This window comes from Episyrphus balteatus, chromosome 4 (genome assembly GCF_945859705.1).
Source record: "Episyrphus balteatus chromosome 4, idEpiBalt1.1, whole genome shotgun sequence".
Classification (NCBI taxonomy): Eukaryota; Metazoa; Arthropoda; class Insecta; order Diptera; family Syrphidae; genus Episyrphus; species Episyrphus balteatus.
This window is the reverse complement of record NC_079137.1, coordinates 72,331,937-72,351,769: the sequence shown is the minus strand read 5'-3', so window position 1 is coordinate 72,351,769 and position 19,833 is coordinate 72,331,937. Positions and strand designations below refer to the sequence as shown.

The window sequence follows — 19,833 nt, the reverse complement described above, 5'->3', positions numbered from 1 at the left end:
TTCTTGTTCATTAATCAAATTCATTAAATAAATTTTTTTATTCAATAAAAAATAATAAATAAGTTAAAGAAAAATGTAAAAGGGGCACATAATTTTAAAGATCATTCGATGTTCAAACAAAGGTGAAAAGGTTTCATCAATCCATAACAATATTACATTCATTTTAAGACGAGGTCACTGTGACGAATACGTAATATTTTTTTTTCCATAAACATTTTTGACCTTTAGTAAAAAATTGTTTCGTTTCTAAATTAAAAAATATATTTATTTATTGCTACTGTTATGCATTCTGTTATAATCTTTCAGCTTCTTTTTATTCAACAAACTACGATTTGAAAAACTATTAGATTGTGTGTATGTCTAGGCGACTAAACGCTTGAGACCGGCCAACTAATATTCTCTCTCTCAAATAAACTGTGACTCACTGCACATTGTTTTATAAACAAAATATGTGAATAAATAACGTGTTTTAGAATTTTCTATTCTGTTAAAACCGTTTATCTAGCAGATTTCGTCTCTCTAATGATTTGGGATTTTAAATGTTAAAGAAAATGAAGATCCAAGATCATATTGATTTATGAATTCATAATGTACATGTAGTTAGTGAAAAAAAGTTAATTTATTATATATGTTTTTATTTTATTTTTTTTTTTCGTTAAGACACTGATAATGATATTATTTATTATTCAACAATAATTGTTTTTTTTTTCAACTTGATTTTACATCGGATTTACAAAGTTTGTATTTTGTTTTATTTTCATTTAGATATTATGATAAAACTTGTGCATACGACGCTGCATTATAAAACTCTCACTTGGTGTTGATAGTTCATAAATTTGAAATGGACATTCACGTTGTTTATATCCATATTTTTGCTCATTCATAATTGTACATTCATCAAGTGGAGCATGTTGATGATGATCGTTGATATTATTTCGTTCAATCCAATCGTTATTTCGTCGCATTTTCAATAAGCAACAAACGCTTATAATTGAACAAACCGAATCATTGCGCCAATTTTTTTCTGTAACCGAATGTTTTCGAGTGGCAACAGTGTTATTTATGACGTCACCCGTCTTATTATTGTCATCATCGAATCTATTGTTGTAAGGTGGACAAATATATTTTCCCATTGCCTTCTTTTCATTCGAGGCAATTATGTCTTCTTGGTTGACATGGTCTTTAGAAACAACTTTTTTAGCTTCCATTTGACTTTTATTTTTTAAATTACTACGCATTTCATCTAAGGCATTTTCTTCAAAGGAATTCTTTTTCTCAACAATTTCCAACTCCTTGACACTTGCAGTGACAGATTCCACATTTTGGGATTCACAAGTTACTCCATCAAGAGGTTCTTTAGTTTTTTCCGATTCAGTATTCAAAACAACATCAGGTTGTGGCGATTCAAGAACCGTAGTCAGAACACCTTTAGCTTCATCTGGGTTATCTGGTTTATTTTCGAATAAAGTATTTTTCTTTTTATTGTGAATGCACATATTTTTCTTCATTGGCCAACCATCAACTCCCTTAACACTTCCTGCAACAGAAGTTTGATGGTAAGAAAACATTTTGGGAATGTAAATATTAGGCCTTTCTTTCTTCAAAGCATACTCATGCATTGAAAAATGTTGCATAATAACTTGCTTCACATTCATAGCCGACTCAGCGAATTTAGAAATCTCTTGAGCCGACTGATTCTTTCGAATTAAACCTGACGTCTTAAGGATATTAAGACTATTGTTACTACTGGTTTTCTGTGACTCTATTAATGCAAACCATGGATGTTTCAAGACATTTTCAGCACTCAAACGTTCTTGAGCATTTTTTACCAGCAACTTATTGACCAAATCTTTAGCCTCATCACTTACACCATCCCATTCGGAGGGAGGGAAATTCAGACGGCTTTCTTTAATCGATTCAAACAGTAATTGCTGGCATAAATGGCAACTTTCACCACGAGTCCATCCACAATCGTTGCCACAATTGCCAGAAAATGGTGGATAACCACAAAGCAAGATATATACAATAACTCCGAGTGACCATAAATCACATCGTTTGTCATAGTAATTGGCTTCACCCAAAAATAGCTCAACAACTTCGGGAGCCATAAACTCGGCACTACCAACTGGAGTAAACAATTGAGGAGTTCTTGAAGGCGTAGATGTGTCATCGTTCAATTTGATTCCGGAGCCCAAATCGAAATCACAAATTTTAATAGGATTCAATTTATCTTTATTAACGCATAAAATATTTTCGGGCTTCAAATCTCGATGAGCTATGCCTTTTTTGTGGAGAAAATCCAATCCACATGCCAATTGTTTAACTATCTCAGCTGCATCGTGTTCAGCAAAACAAACAGAATCTTGAATTTTCTTTAACAACGGGCCACCGGGTATTTTTTCAAAAACCAAATAGAAACGTTCATCATCTTCGAAAAACTCAATCAATTGCAATATCGATGGATGACCTTGGCATTGATGAAATGTTTCAACTTCTCGAAATACCCGAGCTCGAGCATGGCCAGGTACTTTTTCGATAATTTTAACAGCATATTCCAAGTCAGTGTAGGTATTGACACATGTTTGAACTGAAGCATATGCACCTTCACCGAGAATTTCTCCAGTTAGTTTATAGAGTTCTTGAAAAGTCGAAGAGTGTAGTGATGAGCTAGTACGTTTCTTCTTTTTACGTCGCATTTTCATTTCTTCTTTGACTTTGAGAATATCAGCTTGACGGTAGCTATCGGATTTGTACATTTTATTGGATTCATTGCCAGAAGCTTCGTCGGCGCTATAGTCAATGGAATTTCCAAGTGCTGTCGGTTCATTTGTAAACTTTTCAGCAAGCGACATATCATCCGGAATTGATCTAAAACAAACACTGTTTTACTTAGAATCAAAATAGGGTTTTTTTAGTTTAGTTTTATTTTATTAATTTGTTTTAATTTTATTATATAATATTATATTAATTCGAAATTAATTACCGGTTTAGACCTACCTAAAACTTTTGTTTTTTGTTTTTTGGTCCCGTTCACGGGCAATAGGGTGATGAACTTTAGAAAACCCGTGGAACATATTTTAAATTTTGGGAGAAAGTTTTCGAGAAAACTAAAAAAGCCACAAAATAATTTTTACTGGAGGATCAATCAAGGTTAGACAGTCGAAGCAGAGAAAAGTGATTTAAATGACGCAGACTAGTTTTTACATTATGGACATAGTTTAAAATTTAATTTTAAAAAACTCTCTTCTTTCAGAGTAATTCCTACGGGTCCCACCCGAGGCAAACATTTACACATTTTTCTTTTCCCAGTTTTATTTATCAACAAATTTTAATGTTGGTACTATCAAGTTTACGTAAATTTGAACAATAACATATGAGTAGATTTTGAAAAGGAGACAGTAAAATCATGGTACAGGTGCCCCCAAAGATGGAATACTCCAAATCTGTTCAAAAATTAGCATTTAAGAAAGAATATATTGTTTAAAAAAAATCTCATGCTAAGTCAATTAGAAGAATCTAAAGAGACAATTTCATCAAAATCATTAATGTTACGAAATCAAAAAACAGTTTTTATAGAAAAATTAATTTTAAACACTTTGTAGTTTAAAAATGGTCAGGTTCAGAAAAAAAAAATTTAATAACGAAAAAACTGAATGACAACTATAAAATCAATTTTATAGAAAGGATTGTTTTAAAACAAACTTTAAAAATTAATTTTCAGTTTAAACTTTATATGACATTATAAATTTAGAAGAACTATTGGTCATAAAACAAAATTAATTTTTTAAATATTTTTTTTATACCTATTATTTTTAATAATGATATAATTACAAATATTCATACTATTATAAATAATTAATATTCAAACTAAAGTTAGCATACTAACTAAATCTGTGCTTTTTTCATGTTAATTATTTATCAAAAATAAGTAATAGCAACTTTTTAATAACGATAATTTCGAGCTCTCAATAATAGTTTTTAATTTTTTTTTAAGATGAGCACAGTAAATTTAAGACCAACTTTCGTAGAAGCCAATTTTTTTATAAATAGCGAAATTATAAAATTTCTTTTTTTTTTTAATCAATTTAATAATTTTTTAAACGGTAAATGTGATCAAATGATAAAATATCGTCGATGCTATTCCAAAGTCATTTAACATCTATAAAATTATCGTTTTTCTTTGCCAAAGTAACTGATATATAACTTTTTCAAAATAAAGATTTTGCACTAAGGTGACTCTGACGTAGCACACGTACTTACTATCGTCAAAACACCATTTTTTGTTTTTCAGAGAACATTGAAAGATCTTCAGTCAGGAAAAATTGATTTTCTTGATGATGTTTCTTCGAACTTTGGTAACTCTCCAATTAAAATGCAATCTGGAAATATTTTAGCATTTATCACTAAAAATATTGTTTTAAAAGTTATTCAAGGTCAAAGAAAATCCAATACATTTTTAATAGGATTTAGGTATCGAGTTAGAGAGCATAATGCTTATGGGATTTTGTGTTCTCGCTGACTCGCACTTTTGACATAAGTCCACGTAAGCAAATGCCTTTTATAATTGGCCTTTAAGTTTTGATAAGACTTTAACCCTTTGTTCCCGGAGTAACATTTTTTTTAATTTTTTTTACGAAAAATTAGAAAAATCTTGAGAAAAAGTTTTGCAATTTTCTAATTACAAACCAAAAAGAAAAAATAATGATTGAACTAGTAACTACATTGTATAAGGAATGTTCTGAGCTGAGAGTACAAAAGTTGAAGTCCATTTTTTAGTAAAAAAAAAAACTAAAAGACAAAAATGCGCGTACAAACCAATGTGTTTTAACAAAAAGTCTTATTAAACTAGTATTTAGATTGGAAAAGCAAATCTTCTGATGAAAAACGTGTTTACATATTGCATAGATTGAAGAAATTAGTTCACTATAAACAGCAGATAGACAGATCGTCCCCTTAGTATTGAAGTGCCGTATACGCCAAATTGCATTTTTTGAACTAGGTATGCAGTCGTATGTTTTCGAAGTTGCTCTTTTCAAATCTGCTATCCGTTTTTTTCTATCTTTTTTCGTTGCCGAGATATTAACTATTGTTTTGACAAAAACAAGAAATTTTGGCATTTACGTCAAATTTTTCATGCAATGCAAGAAAATTTTGAGAATTGTTTTGACGTACGTTATGTTTTTTTTTTGACGTACGTGTATATGAATAAAATAAACTTCTGATTTTCATGGCGTATACGGCAAACTCATTTTGGACAAAAATTTAAATATTTTGAAAACTAAACGAATTGCAGATGTCCAATAACATGTATATAAAAGACACATTTTAATTATATATCATACTGAAATATCAAAAAATACTAGCTGTTAGTTCTTTCGCAATTATCTTCCGAACATTTAAATGCGATTTCCCAAAAATGTAAAAATGGCGTATACGGCACTTCAATACTAGGGCGACGAGATAGCGACCTAGTAAAAACGCATATCTATGACGTCATTGAAAGTCCGTAAAATATTTTTTTAAATCAAGCTATGAGCAGTTTTTTTTTACATAAAATAATGTTTTTGTTCCAGAAATCTATTCCTGAGGAATTTAGAAAATTAAAATTGAAATTCTTATTTTTTAATTTCTTTAGTTTTTTTCTTTTTGCATAAACTTAAAAAAAACTTTTACTTGTCACCTGAATAAATCCATCGATTTTCAAATAAACTGAAGTTGTTTATAAAGAAGAAACAAAAAAATTGTAAATAACATCGAAAAAACAGCTAAGCGACCTAACTTCGTGCGATTGTTTTAATTTAGCATTAAATTAGCATACAAAATAAATGATTACGTACTAACCGGTCCCGGTCAATTTGTGTTTATCGACAACAAAACTTTGTCACATTTCCGATTCTAAATTGGAAATCGTAAATTGATGCATTTAAAAGTGCACAATTTCTCACCAAAACAAAATATGTATAGCTTTTTTATTTGTTTTATTTAATTTAACAATTTAACATTCCTGATTGAAATCTGAAGGTTACTTCGATTATCAACTGATACGAATTATACAAATAAGTTTCATTCTTTAAATAAAAAGATAAACAATAGAGACAAATTGATTAATTTTACTATCATTGTTGATCTTTAATTAAGCTAGAAGTTGATGATCTTATCCCTTGATATGGGATTTTCAAACCACATACAAAAAAAATTTAGATTTTGAAACAATCTTTACACACAAAATTGAAAATCCGCCCCATACTCGTCTAATGTAAAAAAAAGACATAAATATAAATTAAATTCACACATGTTATCGATAAGATTCGCAAAACAGATGTCTATCTTTTTTCAAGAATCTGTTAATGTTTTCATAGAAAAAAAAAAAAACTATTAATTTATCATTCTGACAATGACATTTATGATGGTTTTGTAAGATGAAGAAATAATAAATTCCATTCAACCCCTTTCTTTGTTTTATAATGTTTTTTTTTTTTTATTATTAAACTGGACTCACATAACAAGTAGAAAAGACTTAATTTCCGGATTGGGCAATCACAATAAAAGACATGACGATCTTACAAAAACGAGAAAAAAAAAATAAAATACTGACTTTGTGCCTGAGAGAAAAACAACAAAGTCTGACAATTAATTCTACCTACAGTTTGGCAGGAGCTTTAAGTGCGTTCAATGCATTTATATTCTAATCACGTTGAAGATTTTACTTAAAAGCCAAGCAGTGTCTTTAAGAGCAAACGCCAGAAAATCTCTGTACAGGGTGGTTCAATTCATTCTTAAACAAATCCAAAAGCACTTTTGTTGTTTGAAAAATAGAAAAAAGAGTAAGATAGATTTGTCGGTTTATTCTCGATTCTTTAAAAAGAACATTATAAAAGAAAATAAAGAGGCATGGTCACTATGGCGTATGCGTACTATTTTTTTTAGTTTTCCTTTTTTTACACTACTTTTTGAGCTAGTAGACGTTTTAAAAGGAATTTCGGACTCAAAGAAATTTTATTAGCTTAGATATTATAATTCAATGTTTTTACCAAAAACTTTTATTTCAAATTTACAAAACTGAAAAATCAGACTTGTTATAATTTGAGGTCAAAATGTTACTTTTTTTGGCAAAATTTACTAACGTCACAGAATAAATTTATAGAATTAATAATAAATGGTTTAATATTGAACTTTAAATTTTTGGGTTTCCTACTTCTTAAAAAAAAAAACGAAAAATTAATTAAAATATATGAAAATGCATGCATGCATTTTGTTTAGACTTAAAATATTTTGTTTTTTTTTTTTTGACAAATTGGATTTGAAACTTTGTGTTTAAAATAAAATAAATAATAGTCAAATTTTATTTTCAAACACACTCTTTCCACGTTTAGGCTATTTAAACAGGTGTTCATGATAATTATTGTAAATTTTGAGACATATTTTATCAACACAAAAGCAAATAGAAAAGCTTTTGACGAGTAAAAAATATCGATAAATAAGAAACAATAGTAGTAATCAGTGATTCAAATATTTGCATACAGTGGCGGGGGCAGGGAGAAGGAATGGAGATGCTTATTGGTGGGGGGGGGGGGGGGACGTTTTTTGAAGACTCTATAGAAGGATTTTTTAGATAGCGTTAGAACCTACAGTCATTTAAGAAAAACTTTTTTTCATACAAAAAAAAAAACTTAAACTTAATTAGTCTTAATTCATTTATTTCTTGTTAGTTCATAGTTTCAAAACTTCAAATCAAAATATAAACAAAATCAAAAATCAGTACATAAATAAAAATATTAGTTTTTTGTCTGATTTTGTCTGTACCTAGTTATCTTTTAGAGCCGTTTGCTGAAACGAGACTTAGGAATTTTGGGTCAGCCTAAGCCTAAAATGAAAAAGATTATGCAGAAATTGTTTTTTTTTTTTAGAAAATTTTCCTTTATTACTAATAATTTAAATTGAAAGTTTTCCTAGATATTTTAGAGAATCACAAATTATTTTTTATTGTTATTGTTGAGTCATACGTATTTTTTTTTTTTTTTGAAGGCATTTCAGAATGTTATAATCTTATTTTAAAAACTAAATAAAAGATATTATCGAAATCCAAGATAAACTGAATAAATCTTAGATATTTTTTTTTATCTAAATTACATTGCTCAAGTATATTTTTAACTGAATGACACAGCTTTTTGTATTTCCGTAAAAAAATATCTGATTTCAGATATTGACTTATCTGTAAATAACTTATTATAAGAAATTAAGTTATTTTTAATCTTTATATCAATTTTCTGATGAAATTCGATAAACAGAGATCGAATAATTGATTTTTGAGAATGATTATAATATAAGAAAAAAAAAATAAAATTAATAATAACTTCTTGAATGAAGAACTTAAATACATTTTCTGTTATTTTTTATTTAAGGAAAAAGTATTATTAATAAACATTGTATGCATTCATTAAAATATAATTAAGATGATAATGTCCTCAACAAAAGCTACATTTTTAAAACAGTTGAATATTTATAACTTTTTTTGTTTTTGAAACCGGTATCGTTTTTTTTTTTTTTGTATCAAAACTTAAGTTAAAAAATGTCCTCTTTTCTAATGTGCCACATAACTTTTAGCTTTTTATCATGAGAACCAAAATGAATACGTGATATCTCTTGTTTTGTCAATTTAAATTAGTCAAGAACAAAAAAAAAAAAAAAAACTAATAAACAAGAAGACCTTCTTTTATAAAAAGAATAAAAATCAATGGCTAGGATATTGTATTCAATCGATTGAGAACAAAAAAAAATCACCTTTCTTTTTCCACACAGTTCATTCAATTTTTTTTTATTTTTTATGTCAAAATAAACTTTTTTAGACTATCAGCCTTTAATTTTGTCTACCATTATATTATGAAACTACAACCTTAAATATGAGTTGATTCTTACAATTTGGATTTTTTTGAGAGACTCTCCATACTCCATATACTGTCAAACATTTCTAAGGGAAATATCTGAACAGTTTAACATTCACCTCTCATGGTTTCCGGGTGACAAAGGCATTTCCGGGCGGACGAACTCGCCAAAAAAGGAGCAACCACATCTCTACGACCAGAACATTAAATACACCTACCGAAATGTGTAAACTTAGTCCAAAACACGAAGCTTTAAAGAAAACTAACCTTAGAGGGACTTAGAGTAATACCTGTAACAAAACAAATACGGCCATGTATAGTAGTGTGGTCCACGTAAAAAGGCAAACAAAAAATAAACCACATAAATCATTAGTTCCCCACCTTTTATTTTGTTAGACACATCGATGCCAACATATTATGCTGAAAGTTTTAGCCCTCTTAATTCTTGGGAAGAGGGCTCTCATCAGCTATGATGGTATCGTAATTGGACATGGACACAAGCTCTCGATAACCCAGTAAACAAATTTCATCTTTCTTTCATATCGAGTTACTAATTTTGTATTCAATAATTCTTTTTTTTATTTTGGGCAAAAAATAAATGAACAGCTAAATTTAAACAAACAAAATGAATATGTCAAAAATATCAAGTATACTATATATACTATATATACTAAATCCCAACTAACTTCATTTCACAGCATTCAAGCAAAAACTTTGAGCTTGTTGATTTTAAGTGGGGAACAACGAAAATGTGAAATCCAAAAAATTGGACCACCCTAATTGTATAGACTGGAAACGTTCAAAATGTTTGTTGAATTCGAATCGACTCTACTATAGGTGTTATTAGTGTTTTCTAATGACTTCTGCAAGGTCTTTAAAGATAAAGAAGAAATTGTGGAACATCTTCTTTGTAGCTGGCCTGGTCTCTCTAACAAAAGAAAACTCAGTCTGGGAGTATCGTTTTTGAAGATAGTGGTCTTCGACAGCCACTTTTACCTAACCTATATTCTTTAATCCCATCTAATGCCGATTTCAAACTTTTTTACTTGCGATATAGGTACTATAGGGCAAGTTTAGGATTCGTAAAAAAAATCGAACTCGAGATAACAATTTTACATGACATTACGATGATGGAGAATGCCAAAAAAGTGGGTCCGGCAATTCTGTCTGTCTGTCTGTCTGTCTGTAAGAACCCCGAGCTACAGCCTAAGCTACTGAAGCGATTTTCTTCAAACTTGGTAGTTAACAGTTTTGGGTGATTCCCTAGAGGAGAAATTGAAGTTTTTTTTTTAGGACCAAAACTAACGGTACCTGTCATATAACGGAAACAAAAAAGTTGATTTATTGCAAAAACGGCTCTAACGATTTTGATTAAAATTTTTCTGCTTACTGTTACAAATAAGAGCCTCCTTTTATAATAAAAAAAATATTTTTGTACCGTTATTAACGGTACCTGCCATAGAACGGTTTTTTGGATTTATGAATTTCTCAAAAACGACAAAACAGATTTCGACCAAATTTTCAATACAGAAACGTTTAAACAATCATTATTTAAAAAAACATTTAATTTTTCAAAAAACACATTTTTGGATTTTTAAAAAATATTTCAAATTTTTTTTTTGAAAAATCAATTTTTTGGAAACGAGTTGGTGAAAAATTTTGAAATTTTGTTTTTATGTGTAAATTAATTATTTATTAAAAATTGCATATCAACTTTTTTTTTTTTTAAATGTTAGAAAATTTTTATATATAAAAAATTATTTTTTTAAAAAACGGCTCTAACAATTTTCAAAAATTTTTTTCTAAAAATTCCTTTTTATACTAGAAATGAAATGGCATACTTAGTTTTTTGTAAAAGATCATTTAAAACGGCATTTAATTATTTATAAAAACAGATTTTATTTTTTTTTGCACCACTAACGAAATTCCGTGAAAATTTCAAATTTTAAATTTTCCCTTATTTTGTTCAATGAAAAACTTTAACATTAGAGTAACTTTTACCATAAGAGCAAGTACGTGCGACCCCAGTCGTGCAATTTATTTTTTTAAAGAACCCATAACTTTTTATGGAGTGCCTCTTAATGGCTTAATCTTCAAATCCTGGACATACCCACTTAGGGATATCAATGCTTTATAAATAGGGCCCAATTCTTTGAGGATGAATATTAAAAACCTAGACACATCGCAATTCCCATATTTAACAATTGCACTCTAAGATTTCACTTTTGAAGATTTTCCAATTTAAAAATACAACCTTTCAAATTTTGTGAACAACGTTAATTTATCGTTCACCATTGTTTAAAAATTTACAACCAAACAATAGCTAATTATAATATTATTACAGACACAAGATACAATTTGTACCTTTTCTAATAAACAAAAAAATAACCATAATCAACAGAAATTCAAATAACTCGTGTATCTTGTATCTTTATTATATTATCACAAATTTTATATTAGTATTTTGAATAAATACCTATTTGCGAAGATTTAACTTATCAAATCTTTGTACCTAATAGACTATTATTACTTTGACAATAAATTAACATTCAAGTTAAGCAAAACAAATCACACAGAAATATTTATAGGTACTTGTCCATAAAATCATCCCTCTTTTCAACCACCCACTTTCTGGAAAAAAACAACAATTATGGCGGGCATACTTGTTGTTTGTTGTTGTTAATCAAAACACACTATAGCCGACATCCATACAATGTATTTTGACGTTTTTAATATCATCACACTATCAAGTGCCAAATGATATTTTATAATTATCATTATCTTCGTTTACCTGTAAATAACGGTATCATTTTCATCATCATCATTATTATTCAAAAGGACGTATCCAGAGTTTTTAGTATTTTTTCGATTCGATGACATATTGGTTGAAAAATTTCCCTTTTTCAACTAAAAATGTGATAACAACAACTTTAAACACACTATTCCCCCGTTATCATTTGGGGAATTTCTTTTTTTAATTCTTGTTTCAATAATATTGAATGAATAACAATCACATCACAGATAAATTAAAAATTAAAAAATATTAGATTTGATGATTTGGAAAAAAAAACACAAATTCGACTTTAAAATCGAAAAACAACAACAATTTCCGTTCGTTCGATGGTCATTGGGAGACCAAAAAATACAGTTACGAGGAAACAAGTTGTTTAAACAACTAAACAAGTCGGATGCAAGCTAAAAACTAAATTAAAGCTTGATGGTTAAATATATCCGGAGCTCCACATTCAACAGTTTGTGCTGTGCTGCCTTGTGTGCTCAGTGAATTTGATACTGACGTCACAAAACGTGTATCAACTCCGAAAAGCTTTTACTGGGTTGTTGTGTTTGTCTATGAACCTGAACTTAATTCGGAGTAGAAGACTGGAAATTGACAGAAAGAAAGCTCGAGTGGACTTTTAAGATTAGAGTGACGTTTCAACGTCGTAGTTTGTGCTTTGGTTTTTTAGTTACAGGGTGTTTAACTTTCAGGTTAAATAATGTTAAAGTTAAATCTTTTTATTTTTATAAAAAAAAAAAAAAAAAACAAATCGAAGAGACATAAGTATTCCAAGTGGGTGGTTTTTGTCTGTTTGAACAAGAGGTAAAGTTCAAGGTCATTACATTTATAGCGTCAAGATTTTTCCATGCCAGATAGGTAGATAAGCAAATGTAGGATTTGGTATGTTTCCATAATTAATCGTTATCATTAGGTGTAATTATTGTAATGATTTAACTATGAACTTGAGATAGTACATTAAGATTGACTACCAAACAATTAGATTAGCGATACTCTTTGTTGACTTTCTTTGAAAAGGGGCAATTCAAATTATATGTCTGAAAGAGTAGTTTTATTATATTTCAATTGGATTCATAAACATGTATTAATACAGTGAAGGAGTAGAAATAGGAGAATGTGAAATAAATAAAAGTGGGCCCTAAAAACAAAGATTAATTTTTTTTATTATAACAACCTGAAGGTGAAATAAATAAATTTATAAGAATTATTAAAATGAGCAACAACAGTTTTAGAACCATAATCATAACTTGATTCAGAACCAGGTTTAACCCTAGTATAGATATTACCAAATAAGCATGATGGCTACCCAAAGGACCTACGTTATACTAAAATGCATAAATGAAAAAATTATAAAAGTGTAAAAGTGGAGATTCAAAAAGTTTTGTATTTTGATTGAGCCAGGTTTAAGAAAAATTCCAGTGTCAGTTCTTTTATTTTGCTATTGCAAACTCAAGCACCAACATTTTTAATACTTTTGGTTGGAAAACGTATTTCCCGTCGGTTTTTTGGTCGCAATAATTACTTCAATGTTTTTAAATGTTGAAATATTTGTAATTTTTATTTAAAAAAGTAAGTTAAATTATCGTTTCAATAGACAAGCAATTTATAGTTTTGTCTAAGGGAACAAATTTGAGGCTACAAGTTCGCTGCGGATTTATTCCGTGCCAGTGACAAAGACAATTAGTTGATGAAAGTGTCCAAATTACGAGTACAGATAAAGAGTAAAATGCAAAAGAACCTCAACATTCGATTCCAAGACATTTGTAAAGAATTGAGCATTGTTAAGACACATCTTGGTCTGAACTCTTATTAGGTCGAGTATTCATAACCAGTCGATCATATGAAACCTCCAATTAGACACTTAAAAAGTTTTAAAGAAGATGACCAATTTTATCGTACAGATCTATGGAAGTCATCACATCAGTGATAAACATCTTCGTCAACGATCAGAAAATGACTTACTAGTATTGGTCAAGAGAAAACGCTTATGTACTTCAATAAACTCTATTATATTCACAACAATATTACTGTATGGCAACAGTTTTCATGCCTTTTGTTGCAGCGTACCGTTTATTTCATTAATAAAAATTTGCGGCATCTAACAGTTGAAAGACGTTTAACATTATTTATATAAAGTGATTAGAAATTTATAAACGAAATCCACTCGTATTGGAAGTCCGTTTAAAATGAAAAATTTCATATAAATTTATTACCAACAGATTTTATGTTTGTTTTTTTTTTTTTGGGATTCACAGAAAATTTCCGATATGAATTCGTTACAAGATCAAATATCTGGTTATAATAAAACTATATCGTCGGCATAACGCCAAAACCGCGGATCTGCATTTTTGGACATTTTCACTTTGATGCCTCAATCGCAATCCTCCATCTGTTGCATAAGAACATAAAACATCAATTTCCGTTGCACATTTTATACCTAGGCAATTAGCCGCTCAGGCCGCGATACATTTAATGAAACAGTTTCAATAATTAAACATAAATCATTAAACCTGCACTGCAATACCAAACTTTTTTTTTCATGACACTCATGACACAAGGATTGATATATGGTCCCGATAATGGCCTTTAGAAAACATAAGCTAAATGTCTTTTAAATGCTTATACATTCCTTATCTAAGCTTCAATTGATGACCAATTATAAATGAATATCATTCCTATCGACAGCTGCGTGTTGTTTTTGTAATGCATGTAAACGCCAACTGCAGATATGGATAGCAATGCCAAAAAAACACAGCTAGTAGAAGCTTTGCTTTGCAACTGTTAAGACTCAAGCCATCTCACTGGTAAAAGAATTGAAGATCTTATAATTTTCCTAAATAAAACTCAATGGGCCCTACTAATAATCAAATTTAAAGCTCGCGTAAATATTTTTCTGAATTCTACATCTACATTCTTCACCATTTCAAAAACCAATTTATGTCAGTTTAAAAGCTCAAGCTTAAGTTAAATTTTATAGTTGGGAAACTGAACTATAAAATTTAACAGAGCGTTAGCCTTCAAACTGACTATTAAATTGGTTTTCGGTATGATGAATTATGTAGAATTCAGGAATATATTAACGTGAGCTTTAAATTCGATTATTAGAAGGGCCCAATAGCTATAATGGCATATAGGACAATAGTGAGTGAAATTCACAGAAATCTTTTTTGAATTGGAACTGAATCCTTAGAATGTTGAATGATACAATTCAGTCTCTATTTACATTTTAAAGATATTTCAGCAATAGCAATAATAACTTTAATTAATCAATAAGATCAAAAGATAGTAAAATTCACAATAACCATTTCGAACAAAAGATTTGCTCACTGAGTGTCTTGATAGACGAACTCGTTGCGTTGTTGGTTAAGAGTCGGAATAAAGTGTAGCGGTCATCAGAGTAGAGGCGGTTACTCCAACGACTATCGTACTCGACAAAGGTAAACATATAGCATCCTTTTTACCACTAAAAACACCATTACACTACTAAGATTATGCAGATATCTCATCTGAGTCGATTCAGACTTACAGTTTCGCATGAAAAAACGATTAAAGGTCGCATATTGGTCTTCCTTGAGAATCACACCTAGCCATTTTATTTCAAATATAGTTTATAAAACTTGTTTTAGAACTGACTTAAAATTAACTTATTTCACGGCCAATTTCTTCACATAAGTCCTAAGTCAGCTTAGTACCCTGTCTAGCTAGACCAGGTCCTAGCACTAGCACTCGGTCCTAAGGAAAAGTTAGGAACCGAGCATTTCTTCACATATATAGGACCGGATCTAAGTTCACAACGCAGTCCTAAGAATTAATACGTATAAAACTGGTCTAACTGTCATTCTGACAATATTTTGATGTTTAAAATAAATAATTTTGATATTTGTAATAATTTATTTTCATATTCAAGAGATTTTCAACAAAATAAAGAAAGACAAAAAGTAGAAAATAATAAAAGGACTATCAAAAACATTTAAAAATAAATGTAGTCAAATGTAACAAGAAGCCAACAAGCAAAACAAATTCGATTCATTTATCAAGAAATTTAACAGTCAAGAATTAATTTATGAATGCTGAATTGTGTGATCTGGGTAATGTTAACAATTCTGAAATACAGGTCACCAAAATCGAGGAAGGTTTCACAAAAGTACTTTTATCTTGACTCATATGCAAGTCCGAGGTATTATTGGGGGTGTAAGTGGTTCACAGGTCGAGAAATGTAAAGACCATCTTGGTTGTCACTTTTAGGAAGATCGAACTATTTTGGTACTTCTTCACCAAGAAGTGTTCTCTTGTCCATTCTTCCGGTTCCAGCATTGCATTCCGCATTTCAGGTAATTTTGGTAATTTTTTAAAAATCGTTCAAATCATTAAAATTACTGAAAAATCACTTAACTAGCGAAACAGCACCCAAGAAATTAATAAATCCGGCAGATTTCTCTTAAAAAGAATAGAATACATTGTTTTTATTCAAGTACTAAGCGCTAGACTACCGATTTTGAGGGTGAAGAAATGAGTTGGTACTTATTTTAGTACTTACTTTAGGACTAGGACCGGTTTTAGCGTTAGGACTCTGTGAAGAAATCGGCCTAGTCTGCTGACTAGGTTGTCTTGGGGGTTTTTATACCCGGATGTCAATGTGTTGGTTGAGTTAGTTCGCAAGAGTTACAGTATCAAAACGACAGAAATTGGGCTTTTCAGACCAGATGCTTTAGATGTTGCCATTTCTATCTACCTACCTAACCACTATGCATTAGAGCGTAATAACATCAACAACTAATTTAACAAAAAAGTAAAATCTTTATTGAAATTTGCTACTAAATAATGTCTTTTCAAAGTATGATGAGTAGCCTTCGACGCACAAGACGATAAAGTAAATAAAAATAAAAAAAGGAGAATTAAAAAATTTAACAAAATTGTAAACAGATAAACCGAATGTATTGATACACATAAAGAACCAGGCGCGGCCCATAATAAACAAAAAAAATTCTACAACTTTGTTGACATGATGGAGAAAGGTCGTTAAACTTTTCTTGCAATATTTATCATCATTATTTTTTTTTTTTTTTCAAACTTTGAACATTTTTTATCTTTTTCAATCAGTTTTTTTTTTGTATTTTAGAATTATGTACTTGTTACCTTTTTGCAATATTCTCATCTAATGAAAGTGACATAGATAAATAGAACCTATATACCTATTTGATTGAAAACAAACCCTGATCAACTATAAATTCATAAATTAACTACAATTTGATTACAAAACGATTAAAAAGCATAAATGAGTCGGGTATCTTTCCGCAGAGGGGCGGACACACATAACCAATATACAATATAGAGACTAGCCGAGTGCGAATGAGTGCCGCCTGTTTCCGAGGCTTAATTTACTTGAAAAAAAATGATATGCAATTTAATTGAAATGTAATTCCACATTTATAAAAAGCGACAAACGATTGTGTCACCAGCGTCGGCGGTGGAACAAATAGAAAAAAAAAACAACAACTTTCAGACTTAACCCAACAAACACTTTGTGAGTCTACCAAAAGTGCCGAGTCTAGAAAGCTACTACACCTTTTTTTATTATAAGTTTCTTATCTAGACAGTACTTAATTAATTATGATTCTTTCAATTTTTCTTATCACTAAAATAAAAAGACTTAAAAAACTACTTTCTTTTAACCGCTCACTCACCGTTTTTCATTGTCCATTTGAGTCGAGTTTGTTGTTACTAATTGTGTCAATTCCTTTGTTGCAGGGATTATTTGCGTCTTATCATCTTCTCGATTGCTTAATGAAGAAGCTGCATCCGATTCTGATAAGAAAAAAAGGTTCATTTTGTAATATTTGCCAGAATATGAAATTATGATGTAAACTATAACAAACCTTTGTCTTCTTTTGTTGGAGTTGTTGTTGGGTCATCCTTTTCGTTTTCCATGGTCAATTTTGTTTGTGAAAGGACCTAAAAAAAAGTTATGAAAAAGATTTAAGTTAAAATTGACCTAAATTATCAAACGATTTATAAAAAAAAAAAATGCCCACAAGGGCGATAGAAGTAGACAATAAAAAGAAAAACAACGTCGTACGACAGACAGAAAGAATTTTTTATTTTTTTTTTCTTACCTAGGATACACACTTGAAAAATTTGTTGGTTAATTCATCCAAAAATTTATAATTGAATTGTTAGAAGAAGGTAAACACTTGTTACATTACCGCATTTTTTATAAAATTCATTTGTTATTTTTGTTTTTATATATAAAAATAGAATTTCTAATTGGGAAAAAGGGGCAGCATTTAAAATTTTTTTGTAGAAAAAATTTTCTTTCGTTTGCACAATTTTAATTTTTTTTTTTGTAGTAAAAATTGACTTCCGTGGCGGGGGTGAGCAAAAGCAAAACTGCGTGAAATGTGAAATGTCAAAAATATACTGAAAATGAAAATAGCCCTGAAAAGCAAACAGAACTAAAATGGTATGTTTGGTTTAATAATTTTGGGGTAGATATGGAACTAGAATTGGATTTTATAAAAGCACATGTTTGTGTTTATAGGCCCGTTTGAGTACGAACTAAAACAAACAGTGAGTGCTACATGGTGATTTTTCAACTGCCTAACCAGTCAGGTTGTAGGTAAAAGGAGTGAGGATTTTCTTCTTTTTGACGTTTGTTCCTAGAAAATGCAAATTGGAACGTTATTCGGCACAACAATAAATGTGTTTTTTATTACCACCGGGCTTAACTGGACAAAAAAAAAAACGCCTCCGGACTTAACTAGAAAAATTGGCAGCACTGCATATTAAATGTTCCGGAATCAGCAGACACAAAAATATTTAGAGTTGTCATATTTTTAGCTTTTGGGTTTTTATGTGTGTTTTTTTTTTTTGAAAAAAAAGTTTAACCAATAATTAAACAAATAGTTAAAAAAAAATACTTGTCATTAAAAACATCAGTTTTGATGTTTTTAAACAAATTCTAAACAATTTATGAAAAAAACTCATTTGGTAGCACAGATTTTAATCTGTCGAAAAAGTTAAAGCCCAGAGAATTCTCCGGGCTAAACAACTAAGCCCGACGGGCTAATGTGTTGTTGTATTTAACATGTAAATTGCTTAGCCCAGACTGTGTTTTTTTTTGCCCAGTTAAGACCGGTTGTAATAAAAAACACACCTACTGTGTAGCCCAGGTCCAAAAAATGTTCAAATTGTAAAGCCAAATTTAGCCAAAAAAGTTGTAATGACAGAGAAATTTTACTGACCCTCCTAAAAAATGTAACCCTGTGGGCGAACTTTGGTTCAAGCATGGATGCCCAACTAACATCTTTCATTCTCCTTTTGTATGTAAAATTTCGTTTCGCATCATCCCAAGTAACAATTTTACTTGCATAAGGTCCATTTTGTTCGATTCGACGAGCTATAGTTTCTATACGTTTAGTTTAACCCCCTATTCTGGCAAACCTCACAAGTCACAAAAAGCTCACAAGGTGATCATAACTCGATTTTATGACGATTTATTTCTCACAAACTTCTTAGTCAGCTATTACATGAAGCCTCAAGAGGCTTGACTCTTTTTAAGAATTTTCTTTTGATAATCATTCTGTGAGGCGCGTACTATTACACGATGCTTCTTGAGTCAAAGACTCAAATTTGACATTTCTCTTTTGATTTAAGTATTGTTGTTGTTGTATTCCACCAAGAAGCAAAAAGAATGGAAGGGAATGTTGAAAAAAGAAAGAGTGGAAAAAGAAACGTCAAAAAAGAGTCTCAGAATTTTGGCCCACGACTCTCCGGTCGGATAATTCTTTGTTTGATCTTCTATCTCTTTTGCACTCATTAGTTTTGAAAAGAGGCTCGCCTCTTGAGGCTCCATGTAATAGCTGACTTACTAGCAAAAATCCAACTTGTGAGTTGTGACCTCCTTCAGAGCAGATCACAAATTCGAAAGTTTTTGTGACGCGAAAACCTCACAAAATCAAATTCAGCTCACCTTGTGAGGTCGTCATAACTTGTGAGGTTCGCCAGAATAGGGCTGTAAGACTTACTTACGCAAGTCATCCATTTTGGAAAGAAAGGAGGTCTCCTTAAGGCTATCTAGAAGTGTTAAGAAGAAGCCTTGTAAATATCAGTTAGAGAAGACCTTTATAAGACCTGTTTGAACCGTTCTAAAGAAGC

The 19,833-nt window shown here is 30.1% G+C and overlaps 1 protein-coding gene across 2 annotated transcripts in view; it reads right to left on the bottom strand.

Annotated features, from left to right (window-relative positions):
- LOC129917757 (copper-transporting ATPase 1) overlaps window positions 1-18,030 on the bottom strand; it is a 49,199-nt gene extending 31,169 nt beyond the window's left edge. Inside the window, exons 1-3 of one of the 2 annotated variants that reach the window (XM_055997844.1) lie at window positions 17,793-18,030; window positions 17,556-17,631; window positions 17,364-17,484 (exon numbers count right to left, since the gene is read on the bottom strand). In XM_055997844.1, the coding sequence (XP_055853819.1) occupies window positions 17,364-17,484; window positions 17,556-17,607 (173 nt within the window). In that variant the 5' untranslated portion in view covers window positions 17,608-17,631; window positions 17,793-18,030. Of the gene's footprint in view, window positions 1-11,673; window positions 12,356-17,363; window positions 17,485-17,555; window positions 17,632-17,792 lie in introns of those variants that run through there. The other variant, XM_055997847.1, reaches the window with a different exon arrangement.
- Between the last annotated feature and the right edge of the window lie 1,803 nt (window positions 18,031-19,833).